Here is a 19,852-nt window from a genome sequence, read left to right as displayed (position 1 = left end):
CCCTAGGGGGCGCGCCCCACAGTTTGGGAACCTCTGGTCTAGATTTCCCTTCTATATCTACAGGTGCTGGTCATAAAATTAGAATATTGTGATAAAGTTCATTATTTTCCATAATGTCATGATAAAAATTAAATTGTCATATATTTTAGATTCATTGCACACCAACTGAAATATTTGATTAGATCGGCCCTTCTCCACAATCTTCCTCAGGGTCCGGTCACCTCTTCTCGTTGTGTAGCGTTTTCTGCCACACTTTTTCCTTCCTACTGACTTCCCACTGACGTGCCTTGATACAACACTCTAGGAACAGCCGATTCGTTCAGAAATTTCTTTCTGTTTCTCACCCTCTTGCTTGAGGATGTCAGTGATGGCCTTCTGGACAGCAGTCAGGTCAGCAGTCTGACCCATGATTGCGGTTTTGAGTAATGAACCAGGCTGGGAGTTTTTAAAGGCCTCAGGAATCTTTTTCAGGTGTTTAGAGTTACTTTGTTGATTCAGATGATTATTTTTATTGCTCGTTCAGAGAACCTTTTCATAATATTCTAATTTTTTGAGACAGGGATTTTGGGTTTTCATGAGCTGTATGCCAAACTTATCAGTATTAAAACAATAAAAGACCAGAAATATTTCAGTTGGTGTGCAATGAATCTAAAATATATGACAATTTAATTTTTATTATGACATTAAGGAAAATAATGAACTTTATCACAATATTCTAATTTTATGACCAGCACCTGTATATATATATATATATTCTAAAAGAAAAAAAATTAGGTACTAGTGATCTGGTTGCGTCCTTTCTGTGCCCCAGAAAACCTCCCATAACAGCTTGTAAAGATCATCAACGGTTATTTTTAATGCCAGGATGCAATTTTAGTTCAGTGTAAAAACAAAAGAGGCATCGTGTGAGTATTACAGGAGACCTGGCCTCATGTTATGTGAGCATTTTCGCGTGTGTATTTTTCATTTGTCTTACCTTTATCCTGGGTCATCAGACTCTGCAAAGAGACGAGACAAAATCTATTCAAGCTGTTGCAGCAGAGCAGGCCAACAGAATATGAATCTAGTCTGTTTTGATCTCTAACTGATCTCCAGCAGTTTATTAGTGTGACTGATATCTTAGTGATATTCACATTATTTGTACTTTCAGGTTAATGAGGTTGCTTCATTGTTTTGATGAGCATTAGTATTTCAAATTAGCCAACGGAGCACAACAGATTAAATATAAAAAAAACAAGAAGCGCTTAGATTGAAACCTTTCTCCGAGAAACCACATTGTCAGCAAAAATACCAAAAAACAGATTTAGAATAAACTAAAAACTATAATTTGTGGGCAGCTGACATTTATTTTAATGCCAGAGTACAGCACTAGTCAGGTAATTTCATTGTTTTCAGACCTTTCAATTAAATGCCACAAGTTACTACATTTTTAAGGCTTTACGGATTTATTTTTTATTTTTTACCTTTTGCAGGTCTTCTATGGAGCGCTCCGTCTCTTTCAGACGCTCGCGAAGAACTTGCTCTTTGGCAGAAATTTGAGACTCTTCACTCTCAAGTGCACCAATCTCCGACTCCAACCTGCAAGCAGACAAAAATCCCACGAAAAGGTTGATGTCTGTACAGGTGAAAATTAGATAACAGTGACATGTACATCAGAAAACATCTCTCAAACTGTAATGTAGCCGAGGACTGAGCTACAATATCACTGTTCTGACTTCAAGAAGAATCAGTTTCCTGGCCTTTTTTTTTTTTTTTTACCCCCTAAACCTTGACGATTTTTACACATCTTCACAATTCTCCAAACTGCATCATAAACAAGGCTGTGTTCATACCAAAGCATGCCCACTCCATGCTCTGAGATTTTTAAGAGATGGACGTAACAACAATACTAGGAAGTTCTCTGGGAGGAGGACCACGGCTTGTTCCCTTGCTTCAGATTATGTCCCTCGGGGGAAATGCGGTATTTGTGAGGTCAGAGTGTGTGAGAATGTGTGTATGCGAAAGGTAAAAGTGTTCAAGACAATTCCACAGTAAGAGGCAGTCTCACTCTTAATTTAGATAATCTATGAGGATGAAGAAGAGAGTGTTTGGGGTTATGACAGCACTGATTTATCAGAGGGACATTTTACCCAAAACACATTGCTAAAATTATTAGACTTACGGTAATAAGCTGACCTTGTTCAAGTCTGAACTTCGGTGGGAATTCAATAAGTTATCTGGGGAGCGGTGAGGATGACGATGTTCTGTTAGATTTGTGGATGTTCCTATGAAATTACACAGGAACCAATTATCCTGTTACATTTGTGCTCATGGTCAAAATACTTCCCTCGTGTACCAGGCATGCACATGAGAAAACTGCATACGTCATTGTGGCAGCAGCGACGCTTTCAAGATGTAATGTCAAATTTCCATTGGATGCAAATAAGTTTGTTTTTTTTTTCTCTCTACTTACACAGAATTGTTCTGAACCAAAAAATATCTCTTTGCCTCTTTAAAGTATTGTTTGAAGAAGAACAATTAGTTTATTGTAGGGTGGGTCAGGGTCATCTAAAATGAGAAATGTAAGGATCCGTCTAAACAAAAGGCACTTTAAATTGTCCTTGCTTACTGAAAGGACTTTAACAAACATATCATTGAACAAGACAGCAACCATAACTCTGAAGATTGTTATTAGCTGTGTTCTGACCTGCGGGGGTCGGATGCTTTATCATTTATTCCCACATGTGGATTTTGTTCTGAATAGAGGAACTTATAAAAGTATTCATGTCTCTTCAAGCTTTCTTTTTGGTCACATTTCAGCCACAGATTTCACGCATTTCTAGAAACTTTGGGGGTCTGACTAAAAGTGGGCACCCACTTTTCAGATATTTCTCTTTTTGAAAACTTTTGAAAAATGCTTTTCTACAAAAATACATTGAAGTCTTTTGTTCTGTTATGGCAAAAATATTTAAAAGTGGCTGAACGATTTGCGGGGTGTGTCCAAATTCCCCCTTGTGTGTTTAGATGCTCAGAGCTTGTGGATTTCACACAATATAAATTGCCTTAAACTGGATGCAGAGGTCCAATTGAAATCTCTGTAAATGCATTTACAATGAGTTATTCTTCTGCCAAATAATTAATGCACATCACTCCCTCTGCTATGTGCACAATTTCTTCCCAATTCTCCCATTTGTTTAAAAAAAACAAAAACAAAACAGTAACTGCCTCATCAAACACACATTTTTGTTTATTTAATATGACTGCAAAACTCTTTTGCTGATGCACTCAGTCTCACTGCCTGTGGGACCTTATGTGTTTATAACATAAAAAAAATGAATTAGAATTGAATTTTAACTGTCAGCTGGAAGGAACAGTTAAAATCTAAAGCCAAGAACATTTATCTCAATAATCCATCTGACTATTAGATTAGATTAAATGTGTTTATGTTATTTAAGTCTCATCTTTCAGTAGCGTCTTTAAATTATTTTATGTCTACAGTCAGAGACTCGTTGGAATTCCCGAGGCGCTGATTTGGCGCCATCTAGTGTTTAGAACAGTAAACGGAGACCCCATTTCCACGAGGCTTCCTAATAATCCAGAAAGAGACCACACTTGCCGCCGTACCCGCCCTGTTTCCGAACTACAGCCCACCCAGTTGCCATGTTTACGCCTGAGAAGCCAGCAGCCGCTTTCTATGTCGTATACGAAGGACGAGCCGCACATCTGGTTTCATGTGTGTGTGTGTGTGTGTGTGTGTGTGTGTGTGTCCACAGGGTGAGACAGCGATACAACGAGATAAACAAGTAATACATGATACAGTTATTAATTATATTCTCTGTGGTGCGGGTCCTTTATTCTTTTTTTCAAATTTGTGCAATTCACTGCTACCACCGTACGATGCCACCAGCATTTTGTTTGACAGTTCTTGGGTTTGAAAGTTCACCGTCTCAATGTGGCCACATACGTCAGTCTTTACCTCACCAGAGCGTTCAGCTTTTCTCCAGAAGACATTTGGCTTGCCCGTATGAGTGGCTGCAAAATTTGTTTTTAAACAGCTGCATCCTTTTATCCGAGTTTAGATCTGACGGTTTAAACCGGGTATTCTGACGTGACAGTAAGCCTAAACAGAAAGAAAAAACTGTTTTTTGAATGAAAAAATCAGCCTAACAGTTTCTGGGAGACTGTTCTTTTTTTTTAATTTTTTTTTAAAGTTAGCATCATGGCCTTACATTCACACACAAAGCTTTCTCTCCCCGTCTACAGACTTTATCCATCCCATTGTTTAACGTTCAAAGGATCCAGAGGAGGAAGGACAGGACTTTAAAAATAATACACAATGCATTCTGAAATTGGGTCAATGAAAGTGCTTTCTCAAAATGTTTCCTTAAGAAGATGAGTACAGTTGATTTATTCCTTTCAACAACTCGGTGTCAGACTGTTTTTAATTAAAAATGTAAAAATGTAAATGTAATGCAACACAGCTGAAAAGACAATTTCAAGCAAATATTATGCTAGTAGATGTTAAACAAATCCCTGCACAGCGCAAAATATGGGAATGCTGCAAACAAGAGCAATTTTCTCAAACGTCGTTTCATCCTCTGCATCTTTCATGGGAAAATGAATCTAGATTTAATTATTTCTCTATTTATAAACAGAAAAAAAATAAATAAAGTATACCATAAACAACAAGAGTTTAGTTTAATGATGAAAAGAATTTGAAACCAGGATGTTTATAATGGATTTTATGCTGCTCTAAAAAGGGTCCCTTCATTTTGGTGGGAGACTTTTAAGTTGAAACGATGCAGCATTCAGAAATTGATCTTTGGCTTCAACATATTCTCTCACAGAGTGTTTGGCATGAGTTGCTTTCAGGTGGTATCAGTAGGATGTAAAGCTAAAACTAAAAACCATCTAGAGAAAGTTTTATTTGTGTAAACAAAACAAATAATTTCAATGTTTTCTTGTCATTGGGAGCGCCTTCTATAGACAAGCTTAAAAATAAAAACTTTAACATAAAGACTAGTCTCACCAGGACTGTTTTATTCTGCACCAATTAGAGATTAAAAAAAAAAGGTTTGACACATATTTGACACTTTTTCTTTGTTTGTGTAAACAAAAAATACTAAGGGTCCTCAAACGTAGGTCTAGAAATCTATGAGAAAAATCTGCTCATGCAAATTTACCCAAATCTTCAGACTGGGCAATAAATCAAAAGCTAAAAACAAAACAAAAAGTAGAGATGCAGAAAAAAAATCAAGGCTGGATGAGGACAAAAGATCATCAGCGAGGTAGCAAAAATAAAAAAAAGTAAAAATATCCACAGTAAATTTTTCATAATAAGATTATGCTTTTGTGTTAAAAGAGCAATTCATTTTAAGGCTTTTTTAAATTTTTGATTTATGTAGTTACCAAAAGTGCAATTGCCCATAGAGGGCGTTGTAGCTTTAGTAAAAAATTGATCTCATCTTCCATAGAGGCACGAATTCAGGTTAGGAAAGTAAACCAACAAAAGCAAATATTTACCAAGCGGCAGTGTGGAATAAAAGTGGACTGCCTGGATTGGGGGAACATTTTCTAAAAGCACACACACATACATGTATCAGTTCAATCAGTGACTTTGCAGACCTCTAGGTTTTTAAAGGTCTGCAAGGTCTTCGTCTCCTGTTTGCAAGAAGGTCACCTCCTTAGGCTTGATTAAAAAGCAGCAACAACAAAAAACACCCTAACGTGATTACATTAGCTCGTTGGTACATGTTGAGGATAAACAGTATTGCGTAGTGAAATGCTGGCAACAGCAGCAAAATGAGTAGGCACATTCCGTCTGCTCAGAGCTCAGAGCTGGACCTCTGCGCAGGCATCCAAAATGCATCACACTTTCCCACACCTGGAAAAACTACAGCTACCTTTCTGAAGCGAAAAAGAAAATTCTGCAAGGATTATGTAATAGGGCATCTCACTGAGCTTGCTGCAATGTGTGAAGCTTGCTGCACAAAGATCTCCTGTGTTTAGTTCAGAACTAAAAGGTTTTCTGGTCTGGTAATTTATTGATAGCTGCAATAAGATAAGATGCAACAGCATTGATCTGCAATGAGAGGAGGCCAGGGGTTCACTGGGGAACGTCAGGATGACTATGATTACACATATAAACAATAATGTTTGGTTACGCAACTATATTAAACACGGATGAAAGCGTGTGAAAAGTGGGTCAGGGTGTATTAATTACATACCGCAGACCCACAGTTAATTTTGATACGTGCACCGTCGGTGTAAATAAGCACACAAAGGCCTCCCCTTGCCGCATTGCTCTTGCTTTAAATAGAGCGGTAAAATATAACCGGACCATCTGAGGCAGATGCGTGCACGGAACGGAAACCACACCGATCCCTCACAATGATGGCGACATCTGCACAAAGCCGTCTACTGCGACATAAAACGAGCCATAATCCAAAAGCGGCATGGTGTGGGCAGGCATGGGTCAGTGCCACCCTGTGAAAAGACCTTCCTCTGCTAAATATCCCTCTCTGTGTTTACTTATCCCAGTCTGTAAAACCACAACGGCTGCAGCTACACGCTTTTATTCAGACCCTTTGTGCGTCTCTGCAGAGTTGGAATCGTCTTCTCCACACATTGAAATGTCTTCTGTTATCTCTCTGTCTGTGCTCGTCTCCTCCCTGTCAGTTTCAGTAGTTAAGTACAGTGCTTTGCCAAAGTATCCACCTCCTTCAACTGTATAGCTAGGATAAAGGGGACAGAGCACAGATACGTGCACATTTCAGGTTTTTATTCATAAAACAAGTAAAAACGTTTTCCTTTTACCCTACATTTGTGCACTACTTTGTGTCAGTCTGTCAAAAAAAAAAAAAAAAAAAATCCAAAAAAGACACAGAACTTTGTGGCTACATACAAAAGGTTGAAAAGTTCAAGGAATTTAAATACCTTTGCAAGGCATTATATGAAAAAAGGATAATATTTCTTAATGTGATTTGTAGTTTAAGGCTGACGGCGCATAAAGCCGTCGTTGTTCTCCAGATGTTTTGGAGGGATTTTTTTTTTTGTTTGTTTTTAACAACATGTTTTTCATTAAGTTTTTACATTCCAGCGAATATTCTGAAGGGACGTTTGTTCACTTCTAGCTCAGTAGCTCAGTTGCTCTCTGAAGACACACACAGCTGTTCCACTTCGAAAACTAGAAAAAAAAAAAAAAAAAACTACAAGGCATCCATAAAACCCAACTCCGCTGTCTTTGTCTCTTGCATTCTAACTGAAGTGTCCACCGGTGCATGTTGCATTAGAACACAACCAGCAAGGATGAACAGGGCGTCTGGACTGAGACCGTATTTCAGAAACTTTTCTTTGATGTAGGGGAATGGAAGTGTGTGTGCTTTTCATCACAGAAATCCAGGCTTTAAACTTGATCACACCATATTTATCTCTCTCTCTCTCTCTCTCTCTCTCTCTCTCTCTCTCACGTGCTCCAGCGTGTTGAGATAATTCACTCGTGAGCCCCAACAGTTCACCTCTGTCCCTCTCAGCAGTGGAAAGACTCCAGATCCCCCTCTTGCAGGATATTCTGGGACGGTGTCCCACAGCGAGTAAATATAGACGACACACCCTCCGTTTAAAATGTGCATACACATACACACACTCACATGCTAACACGTGCTCGCCTCCCTCTGTCCTCTCCTGTTCAAACATATACACAGAAATATGTCCCACCTTCACACAAAGTCATCAGACCAATGACAAAGTGTCGAATTTCTCAGCATTCTTTTCCCACCTGAGGTGAAGGCAGTAAATTACAGATACTCAAGAATCAAAAATCCTTCAGTTCTTCTTTGCACTTCATCTAATCGCCTTTTTTGTCCTGTTCTGAGTTTCCTTACCTTGTCCTTTGATACTTTTTTTTAATGTCGTCTCCGAATCCAAATCCTAAAGAAATGAACGAGGGGAAGCTTTCAAATTAACAGAACACCTTCTGCTCTTTTTGCTAAGTAATTCCACTATTTTTTTATCTAGGCACAAGAAATTGGGATATTATTTCAACTTCTTAACGGATTGTCATTATTGCAAAGGGGTCACACGTTCAAGTAGCAAATAAAAAACTCTTTAGACTTCCACACAAGTTTTCTGTGATCTTTAGTGGATGAATAATTTTAACCTCACACATCCGAATAAGGGATCCAGGTTATGGATTAATGACTTAATCTAAAGTTAATTGATCTATTCAATTGGCTAATGCTAAGCAGACATTTTCTTAAAAACCTGAGATCTCTTGAATGAAAAGTTCAGAATATGTTGAATTAAAAAAAAAAAAAAACAACAACATTCCTTTGTGTCCGCTGTATTAAGTATTGACTAAATAAACAGAATTGGGTGGTTTTCTCATATTATTAAACTTAGATATATTTATAAAACATAACAAAACAGGAACCTCTATTCTGCAACTTATTCTTAAGTTGCTGAATAGAAAAATAAAAGATGAACCTCAGTTCATCTCTTTTGAGGGTTTCAAAAGAGATCTGCATTAAAGTGACGTTTCTCCTTCCCGTTCTGGTCAAGTAGTCCGCAAGTCAACTGGCTCCTCTTAAAGACGACCAGCGGCGCCCTCTTCTGGATGGCGGCCAAACTACAACTAAGTGGACGTTTTTACTTAATCGGTTGGAACTCCTTAGCTAAAAACAAACCAAGTAAATGTAAGTCGCTTCATTGTTTGCATCCCTAATCTGAACTCGTCTTTCTAACAAAATCGGTTATCCTGGTTCACGAAAAAACCAAGATGTCTGGAAATCTGACATTACAAGACCTGGACTGAATGCTGTATCTAGATTCGGTCAAAACTCACTGCTGTCTGGTGAAAGCAGTACAGTCAGGATTTATTCTGGCGCCTCATACTGGGGTTTGAAACTGACTCCAGTCCCTTTTTTGAAGCTTGTTCAGGCTGAAATCACAGTTGTTTTATTGCAGAGTGTCACTGTTATTTCTGTCCTCTTTCAGTGTGTCTCAGGCCTGCTGCAGAAACTAAAAATAAAAATAAAACAAGCTGTGCGATTAAAAGCTTAATTGGCTTTTGCAAAGTAATTACAACCAGGAAGAGCAATATGTTTAAAAGGGTGTCAGAAAGCGGTTCTGTCCAACAGCAGCTGAACGAAGTGATTCATATGAACAACTGCACTGGAGCGCCACAATGCTCGCTCTTTGACCATTCACTGCTGTGCTGTTTACACCAGATCGACTATTGGCTCCGTGTTCCTGACAGCGTCTTATGTTGATGTTATTGCAGAGCAAGTGATAATCCACAGCAGTCAACAGAGTCTCTTTCATGCACTGAAGTGACAGATGAGGAGTTGGAGTTGGAGTGTGAGCCAATGATGGCAGACTGGTCCAGAACATCTGGGTCTGCTCTAATCTCACCATTCATTCTTCTTCTACTGTAAAAAGCCGCTGTGATTCCATCAGGAGTTGCTTTACTCCTGATGACATTGAGGCTATAGCTGGTTAGATCTATGTCATGTTAAAACTGTTAGGCATTTACACAAGTTTGGGTTTACCGATTTTATTTGCTTCACTCAGAAACATGGGATTTTTTTTTTTAAAGATTATTCAGTGAATTTCACAAAGATTTTGAAAAAAAAAAAGTTTCTTATCAAAATCACTTCAAGGCAACATATGCACCTGAATTCAAAGAGGATTTTAATTCGATATTTATTTTTAAGGAAACTAGCCTGAATGGAGCTGTGAAAAAATACTGAAAAAGGGTAAATAGTAATTTTTTAATAAGTTTAAGTATAAGATTTGGTGAAGAAAATCCTCTATTTTTACTAAAACTTCATTTTCTGTTTATAAAAGCTGCAAGCTCCACAAAAAACCCCATCTGATTTCAGAGAATATAACTGCAGACTCTTTTCTTTTAAATCAGTCTGCCTCTGCTTCAGCACAATCTAAATCTCAAACCTAGTGTGGTGCTGGCACTTTATTCATAGCATGATCTCATGCCATAAACTTCCCCAGGGAATAAGTGACTGTCTTGCAGCAATGCTAAGTGGGAATCAGGAAGCTCCTCCCAAAGTCACAAACAAGGGAAATTCATGCAGGATCACATCACTCATTCCCTTTTTTTTCCTATTTTATTTCTCTCGGTATCTGTCATGCCTCCCTTTCAGAGCTACACCCTGCTTTTCAGCTGCTCTCCTTATAATTTTCCATCGACATTTCACATGTTCTCGCTCGCGTCAATAATGAGCATCAGATAAGACGGATGCTGCAGTTGATGTTTTGTCTTTGATAGATAATCTATTTTGGTTAGAACATGAATAAAATGTAAAAAAATAAAATAAAATAAAATAAAACTAACAAACAACAAACTACAAAGTCACAAAGGGAATCCAAATAGATTATGAGATCTGCATGAATCTATAATAAATCGGTCAAAAGCTTTTGTTACAGAGCAACAGCATGTTTACCAGATGTGGCAGCTTTAATTTACCGGTACAAACATCCGTTCAGAGTCAGATTGTCTTGAAGTGTGACAACGTTCTCGCTGCAAACCTGCAACAGTCTATTCTGTGATGAAGTGTAACTTTTGAACGAGCCAAGACGAGCATGAGGGAAAAAAAAAACCAACCCAAATCCAAACAGCAACAGCGTGTTACCTTTGTATCATGTCTTCGAGCTTCTTCCCTTGTTCTTCGTCGTGTTCCAGCTGTTTCCGCCGTGCAGCCTCTTCCTCTGCGCCCATTCCCTGGAGAAGCCATCGCTCCCGCATTGCTTTGGACTGCAGACGACGCAGAAATAAACAGTAAAATAAGGGAGATTTAGGTGTCAACACAAAACCAGTTGTATTAGCTCTCTGTTTTGAATTTTAAACGAATGACATGAAGCTATGACTTTGTCACAGAGGTTACTTTCTGAAACATAATTGAAATCACAGTAGACTGCAAGGATACCATTTAACAGACAAAAGGTGAAATGTCACGCCCCAAAAGAGGAACCTGTGTTTTTTTTGTTTTTTGGGGGTGGGGGGATCAATTTCCATTGTTTTTATTTGCAAACCTGAACTAAAACACCATAAAACATGACAGAATTACCTCTAACACCCCTTAGTATTTATAGGTAGCTCTATGTAAATAACATTTCAAATCATTTTGGTGTGACCTTCCAAATAAATTACTATGAAACCACTAGAAAATTGCAATCTTCGGCATAAGGAAGTGAGCGTGAATGTTGGGTGTGAAAACCAAAACTTTAGCTGTTTAAATTGTAAAATGCCGCAGATGACGGCAGCAAAATGTTGGGGATATTAAACCTGTGGAAATGCACATGCCATCCACAGAGCTCCACCCCGAAGCTTCAGGGAAGTCTCAAAATGTATATAGATTTTTTGGGGATAAATAACTATTAGTATCCGTTTTGGCGCCGGTTCCTGCAATGGAAATAACAGAGTTAAAATAATGACGGCAGAAAATTCCCTTGAAGAAAAAAAAAAAAGTTTTCCATTAAGGTTTACCGTACTTAAATGTTAAATCTGTTTACAGCTTTATCTGTTCCCTGTTTCCGTCCACCTCTGCAGTGTTTAAATTAATTTGATTTACTATGTTAATTAGGCATTACAGTAAATCGTAGAACAAAGTTTGTTTGGTTCATGGAGCATTTAATATACAAAGACCACAGAGTTGAGTTGCCAGTCTTCTCACCCACAGAGGTTGGTGGGAGTCCTTTATAGGAGCCTCTGAAGCTGTGTTTATGTGACTAACGTCTCCATCTGCCTGTACGGCTTCGTTTGTTGCCACAACAGAGTCGAGCGTGAACACTCTGCTTCACCTTTGGCTGTTTACGCTCAGTCCGTTGCTTGACTGTAGATCTGGGAGCTTAACGTTAAAAGTGCGAGGAGCTGCACAAACACTTAGAAAGCATTTAACCATCTGCCACCAGAATGCGGCTGCTCACGTCGGCACGTTGCATGAGTCGCTCATCGGAAACCTGAAATCCATTCTAATTATTTGTGGTTTTGAGGATCTATGCGCAGGGTTCTCACCAAAATGTATTTAGAATGTGTATAATCAGATATATCTTTCAGGAGAAATCCAGTAAGTAGTGAACTTTAAGGATCATGTCAAGCTGACTTGCAGGAAACTTTACACTCTGGATAATTGGGCTATCTTCAGATATTAAGAAGACATTAAGACGTTATCTTCGGTGAAAATACCGTGAGATCTAAATTCATGTGCAGACTTCACACACAAGACGTGTGTGAAATCTACAGTGTTTGATGGGAACCCAGTCTTAAAGTGCTGGTTGTGGTTAAACTTAGCTTTGGAATTAGTAATATGTTTACACGGTCCAAGACTCAGATCAACGCCTCCTTTCTGAAGGATTTGGAGCGTGCAGCCTTGAGGTCCTTATCAAACTCTCTGGGCTCCAGTTCCCATTTCCTCTCCCAGGCCCGCTGCGTCTCTGGAGAACGCCCAACAAAGCTTTCTTCATGGTGCCTGGCTGTGTGGCACTCAGGGGTAATGGCCATAAAATGCGACTGTGTTACCAGATGTTGATTACATCGGGAGTTCACGCACATTGAGGCAGTAAGTAAGATTTCTAAAAAGAGCAGGACAGTGGCTTTGGTCATTAGAGGTCGGAGTGCTTTGGTAGAGCAAATCCAGTTTCCTTTTTCTAAATTTTAAACCTTCATCAAAAAGTATTTAAGCTTGAAATGTGTAAAATTCTGATTTAGGCTAAGCATTTCGTCATCATTTTGCAAACTGCAGTTTACAAAATGTCCTCACCGATCCTGATTTACTATGATGTTACTGATCTATGAGATTGGAAACTGTAGTCAAAACCACATCTATTTGGAAATCCTACACTGCTTGTACTTCAGCTTACTCATCAGTTATTTTATTCAATAACATTTTTACAGGCCTGTCTATTTTAAGATCACCAGCAAATATAATCAAAACTTCCTTTTTCTGCACCTTCCAAGCCTGGCAGGGCAGTGCTTACGTCCAGTGGCTAATCAGGGATCAATAGATAAAAGACAGGGGGACACCCTGGGAAGGTCTCCGGTCACCGACTATTCCACACAGAGACTTTCAGACATATACAGATGGAATTTAGCATAGCTGATTACAAGATGATAAAAAATAAGGAATGAAACTCTTATGTTTGGATTACCTGTCACAACACGTTTCAGTATGTTGCTTCTAATGTGAGCTTAAAATGCCAATTGACACACACGAGTTGATAAGTCACACCGTTGTGTTTCAATTTAAACTGCTACTCTTCTAGCTTCTTGTTTTGTCTTGCTGTGCTGCAATGCTAATACTAGCTTGCGCATAGACAAGAGACGGAGATACAGTTTAATCTGTGATGTTTTTATTTACGTCAAGGTGTAACAACAAGTCCCAATGACATTGTCGTAGAGTAAAAAGCTGAAGTAATTTAGGAGATTGGACAAGTAATGCATCTTTCAGAAGCGCTTATTTCTAAACATACTGAAATATCCATCCATCCATTTTCTTTACACCCTTGTCCCTCGGTGGGGTCGGGAGGGTTGTTGGTGCCTATCTCCAGCTAACGTTCCAGGCGAGAGGCGGGGTACACCCTGGACAGGTCGCCAGTCTGTCGCAGGGCAACACGGAGACAAACAACCATGCACACACACACACACACACACACCTAGGGAGAATTTAGAGAGGCCAATTAACCTGACAGTCATGTTTTTGGAATGTGGGAGGAAGCCGGAGTACCCGGAGAGAACCCACCATGCACAGGGAGAACATGCAGTAGACTGACTGCTGCTTGACTAACTTTTATGAAGGGAGCAGGAAAACAACATCACTGTTTCAAGAAGACTTTGAAGTATCACAGAAAACGTGTTTTCCAGCACTACTTGTTAGAGAAACATTGCTCTGTAGCAGCCTGTTTTCTCTTGATGAACTTCTTGACCTTTTCCGTCATCCACAAGCAGCAGAATAAAGCCTCTCATTTCAGCTGATTCTGCTCTGCCATCAGAGTTTCTCCACAGTTGTTTATCTTTTGAGTTTGCTCTTTGAACTGTTTTTCCTGCTTTGACCTTTGAGAGTTTTCCGTAAGGGTTCTCAAACTTCTGAAAGGTTTTTTTATTTTTTATTTTTTTTTATCAACCTAAAGAGACATTTGTCATTTATCTGATAGGACAAAAGTTACCTGACACAGTTTTCTTCAAGAACAGCTCAACTGTTAGCAAAATTACTTGTTAGAATCTCAATTCGCACGGCTTTAATCAATATGTCTCTCCTTCCCATAACCCTTAAATGGGTGTTAAATTCTTGAAAAATCCCAGTGTGTGGATTCAAACCTGTTCAACAAAGGATCCATTGATGCAAAATTTGTTTTATCACTCTAATTTGTGATTGGATTGTGTTTTTATTGCAAATATTAAAGCTGGCTACTATGGATGTTTTCAGAATAATGAGAAACCACACATATGCTCTTACCCACCCAGTGAGTCTACAGCTGCAAAGCCTCCAGGGTTTTCCAAATAAGTCTTTTTGGAAAAACAAACAACTACATTGCAGCAGGGCAGCACAAGAAAATGAAACCCAGCAGATTTGTGAAACATATTTTTTCATTACTTACATTTGCCTTTTAACTGTTAGTATTTATTCTCTTAGTGCCAAATGAGTTTAGTTTGATTCTCTCTGATAAGGCTTACGCTGCTTTTTTTTAGGTTTACGAGTAAAATCCAGCCATTTACCCTTTGTTTAAAGAAAGAGATTTAAAGAACACCACATAATTAAATCATTAAACGTATTTTTTCTACTTTTTTTTCCTCCACTGATGAACTCTTAAATGCCTTTTACTTGTTCACTGAATCAAAAGCAAAGGCTGGGTCACCAGTTGTGGTTGGCAGTAAGTGTTAGAAGTTTTATTTGTGGGTGTGCTCGGATTTAAAAGGTTTCTCTTCAAATAAGAAAACAACCTTCGCTGTTTTATGCCTGCACACAAGCCAAATTGAGTGTTGGGCATTTGGATGGAACTGGTACAAGTTACTGAAGAAGTTATTTGTCCAGCCAACATGTGAAGCTGGGCACCACATGGGTTTTGCTAGGACTCAGATGGGAAAACGCAATTGAAAACCCAATTTAAGTCTTAGTTAGCATTGAGTTTATCCATTGAACTCGGGTAACACGTGTGTGACCCACACTGGTTGGTTTTCTGGATTAAATGTGAGCAAATACAGTCAATCCTATGCAGGTTTATGCTGCGAGTCCGAAGTGGACAAAGGTCTGGTAATGGGTATGAGCAATCAAAACTGGAAACACATGTGGGACCCATCTGGCCGAACCATATGGGTTACACGTGGTCAAACATAAGGCAAATATTTTAAACATGTGAAGCCCACGTGTAGTTTATTGGGTTAAAATGCTAAAGGTAAAGGGCAAAAACAGGCTGGTTTTGTATGTCTTACTACAGTCAGTTGCTATGAGGCCATTATGTGACGTACTGAGCAATTCAATAAGCTGGGCCATTCTATATTATGACTTAATTAGCTGGTATGGACCGTATTTCATCAACCAAGGTGACTTAATTCTGCGCGGCATGAATGAAGTCAGCTTATCAACCACGTAGCACATTTTGTAGCTTCTGAGGTCCATGAACAGACCTACCAACCTTAACATGCTGAAGCTGTAGCACCAGTTCGTCAAGCTGACTTCTTTTGTCATCAATTTCAGTTTGTCGTTTCCGCTTCTCCTGAAAGGTAAGAAAGAAAAAAAAAAACAATATGAAAGATTATTTATTTACATGGAGTGTTAAATATTTGACAAGGTGAATGTACTTATATTCAATTGTAACATTTAAAAATGATTTCCGTTTCAGGCTGCTGGCATTACTAAACCGGTTCAGGATATTTGGCGCGTATTTATTTTAACCTTGAGAGAGAACTGTGAGAAACAGACGATAATGAGATGGGACTGTTCGCCCAGAGGAAGCAATACGTCGAAATAGCTGGAGGTCAGAGTTTATCTAACTTTGAGAGGGGGTTAAGGCGCAGACCAATGCAGGGATGATGGATTAGACCCTGATGCCGAACCTAAACTTGAAGAAAGAAAACGATCCTCGACTTTGGAGAGAAATGAATGAGGCTGATGTACAAACTGCCTGCACAGGGAAAACATGGAAACATAAACACAAGTCATTCCAGGATAACCCTTCTTGGGGCATGAGTACATACGATACTAAGCATGTGAACAGAGCTCTCTCACTCTCTTTCTGTGGGAGTGAAACAAGGATTTCTACGACATTTCCTGTCGGCTAAATATAACTTTCAGGGAAAGCCCCCAAATGTGAATAAACGTTAGAGCATGGCTAAAACAAAGCAGAGGCATAGTGAATTTAGAAGAAAGAGTAGAATGGACTTTGGAGATGGAAGATAGAGGAAAAAATGGCATGAAAATCCCCATATTAAGTTGGAAAAAAATAAAAACGGCAGCAAATTTGAGGAGCGACTACACCATGATAGACATCTTCTTTTCTGCTTTCTTAGCCATTAACAATTCTTGTAGATCTAGCTTGAGCCTTATCTCAACTCAGTGTTACCCTGAATTTTCACCCTTTTTATCGTCTTATTATATTTATGTTTTATTCTTCCTGTTGCTATGCAGGAAACATTAGGTATCAGAATATATTAAAGGTGAAAACTTCAAAAAATGAGTTGATCTTATTATATCCACAAAAGATCAGTTCAAAAATACATCTTAAATGTGGAACAGAAAATGCTAAATGGTTTTTTAGAAAATATATATAAAGCATTAAAAATTGGTCCAGTTGTGTAAAGAGTGAAATCTTAGAGGCAGGTAAGCATTGCAACAGCTTGAGGCAGTCAGTGATGGTTGAGAGATTAGTGTGCTTGTTTTGTTCCACAGAATTAGCAAACAGGCCTCAGGAGGAGCAAATATGAGCTGCAGTGATCATTTTCTACACGTCTACAAACATGGAGAAAAACTCAGCAGCTACAGTTTGAGAGCTTAGTGCAAGCTGGAAAAATATCTGCAGCAAGACTGAGGTAATTTTTGTCTTTCTGTCTCTCTTGCACACACACACGCACACACACAGACATACACACACACATGCATGCACACACACCACAAGAGCCTACAAAGCACCAGTTCCCATGGCTGGTAAAGTACAGTCATAGCCTCAGCGGTATGGCTGACAGATGTCAGGGGACTGTTGAGAACATGTGGTTGGTTGAGGATTGAGCTAAACATACAAATGCAGACACACACGCATATTTCCTTTAGTTTTTTGCTATCCTTCTAATAGTCCAAAATCTTTAGATACCAAATTACTATCACATGCTAAAAATGAGCGCCAGCTGGATCTAAAGCTCACTACATCGGCAAAGTAACAATGAGCTATTATAAGACCAAGTTAAGAGCTAAAGGACGGTAGAACATTAGAATTAACCATCTTGTAGTCAAACAGCTGACTAGCATATACAACAACGCCGCTCTGCGTTGAACAAAAACATGTAAGAGGCAAGAAAACTAGTAAAGTCACTAGAAAAATTTAATGAATGAAAGTAAGAAGTGTTGCAGCTTCTTCTGGACAAACTGGACAAATGGGCTACTTCCACCCACACATTCTTGTAATGTGGAGTAAAACTGCATAATGAAGCTGGCTTTGTTGATATGAATGGGTGATAACAGCCTGTAGGCAGAACGGACTTCTTCTGAAGTGAAAAATGAGCACAACTTAAATTTAAATGACACCTTGATTTAAAAAAGGATAAATGATTGACTATCAGAAAAAAAAAAATATATATATATATATATATATATATATATATATATATATCTGCAGTACAGTTGTAGCTGGGAACTTTCACTGCTCTTTGTGTTCAAATAACTATCACTGTCTTGGATCATAAACAGATTAATTATCAGGCAGATTAAAAGGTGTCAAAAGTCAAATTGAGGAAGCAGGAAAAAGACCCTCAACACTGATCTGTTCACTGTTTACCCCTGCCAAACAAAGACATCCTCCTCTTCCGAAAAATATGTTGACATTCTCGGTGACACACTCACGACTTCCCACATTCTGACTCACAGTGTTTTGTCCCCACTTGGCCTGCTGCTGCTGCTGCTGCATGGGCCCTTGAACAGAAGTCACCACTTTTCCCACAAGGGTCGACACGATGTGAAAGAATGATGGACACGCTCAAACAGAAGGTCATGATGAGTTATTTAAGTGTTTAACCTCTAATTCTAACTCCTGTTTTGTAACACTGTTTCTCTAAAACTTTGCACCAGCTTTAGCACATTTTTTAGCATCATGTTCGGAAAGACAGAAAAAAATATTGAGACGAGATGAGGTCAAAGCCTTGCTTGTAGACTTTTCTGTAAATTTAAATATAGTTGAGTGAAGACATATTGGCCTGAGTTCGATTGGCTCCTGTAGTAGAACTGTGAAAGATTTTGGTTCCTAAAAGTTCCCCAAAATATAGAACAGCATCAACAAAAATGTGTAACCAAAGTTATATTTGCACAAGAAATAGGCTTTTAGTGCACATGGTGTCACAGGTATGTGTGTGTGTGTGTGTGTGTGTGTGTGTGTGTGTTTCAGCAATCTTCATGACACTGTCAAATTTTTCTATTGTGTTTTCAAACCTTTCTATAACAAGTCAAACCAACACACGAACATCCAACCAACCAACGCAGCAAAAAACAAACAAGCCATACAAACCAAGCATTCGAAACAACTAGTTAGTCACAACAAACCAAACAGCCACTCATCTAAACAAACCAACCAAGCGAACAAAACCAACTAGGTTAAACAAATCAATTTAACCAAATAAACTAACTAAGCAAACTGCTCAATTAAACAATCCAAGTAAAAAAGTACCAAACCAACCAACACTTCATGAAACCAACTAAACAAGTAACAAACAACTAAGCCAACAAAACAAATCAATTAAAACCAGTTAATTAAACCAGCCAACACCCCGGCAAACCAACCAAAGAAGAAAAGGCAAACCAGCAATGACACCAACGAAAAGAAATCAAATTGGTTAAACAATTTAATTGACCAAAACAAAAAGAGTTCATCCAGACTAACCGACACACACCCCACCAAACCAACTAAACAAGAGAAACAAACCAACCTAAAAGAAGAAGCAAACTAAACAAATGAGTTAAACCAACCAAGCAAGAAACAAAAATAATCAACCAAGGCGATTAAATCAAACAAACCGAACCAACGAAACAACCCAACCAAACAACATTACAGTTACATTTAGAAGGAATCATTTCTAACTCACTTTAAAAACTCTAAATGAATTGAACAAGAGCAAAAAAAAAAAAAAGAAAAAAAAGAAAAAAAAAAACCCAAAAAATGAACCCAAAATACAAAGAAAACCAGATGATTCAGAGTAAAGGCTGTAACAAAGAGAGGTTTCTGGTGGTGAACCATCTTGGACCGATTAAAATGGTGTTCCAAACAAGAATGCTGCTAAACTTATAAGTTTAATTTCACACATGCCAAGTTTTAACTGAAAAGGACCCACATTTTATTCTTTTAATAGCACCTTTTGTTTTAAATTATCGAAGCTTTCTTTTTTCCATGTTGGAAATCTCTTGCTTAATAAGCGAAACAATGTGTGTGGTTTCATGCACTTGCCTTTCGATTTCAGAAAGACTATTTAAAAACCTTCTTCTAGCCATGGTTGTTAAATAAGGAATGTTTTCATTTCTGGAGCCTGAAATCTCAGGTCAAAAAGTTATATTTGCACAAGGAACTGGCTTTTTGTGCACATAATGTCTCAGGTGGTATGTTTGTGTGCGTGTCTCTTATTTTTTATATAATTTTCATATTATAAATTTATATAATACGAAAATTA

The 19,852-nt window shown here is 38.4% G+C and overlaps 1 protein-coding gene across 2 annotated transcripts in view; it reads right to left on the bottom strand.

Moving 5' to 3' along the window:
• palm2akap2 (PALM2 and AKAP2 fusion) overlaps positions 1 to 19,852 on the bottom strand; it is an 80,519-nt gene that overhangs the window by 46,032 nt on the left and 14,635 nt on the right. For both annotated transcript variants that reach the window (XM_015049436.1, XM_015049437.1), the window contains exons 2-5: positions 15,625 to 15,705; positions 10,629 to 10,750; positions 1,464 to 1,578; positions 977 to 998 (exon numbers count right to left, since the gene is read on the bottom strand). In XM_015049436.1, coding sequence (XP_014904922.1) covers positions 977 to 998; positions 1,464 to 1,578; positions 10,629 to 10,750; positions 15,625 to 15,705 — 340 coding nt within the window. The remainder of the gene's footprint in view (positions 1 to 976; positions 999 to 1,463; positions 1,579 to 10,628; positions 10,751 to 15,624; positions 15,706 to 19,852) is intronic.

Source organism: Poecilia latipinna, unplaced genomic scaffold (assembly GCF_001443285.1).
Source record: "Poecilia latipinna isolate Pla-1442-1.1 unplaced genomic scaffold, P_latipinna-1.0 Scaffold947, whole genome shotgun sequence".
NCBI lineage: Eukaryota > Metazoa > Chordata > Actinopteri > Cyprinodontiformes > Poeciliidae > Poecilia > Poecilia latipinna.
Note: the sequence above shows the minus strand (reverse complement) of the source record. Positions and strands in the feature narration are given on the sequence as shown.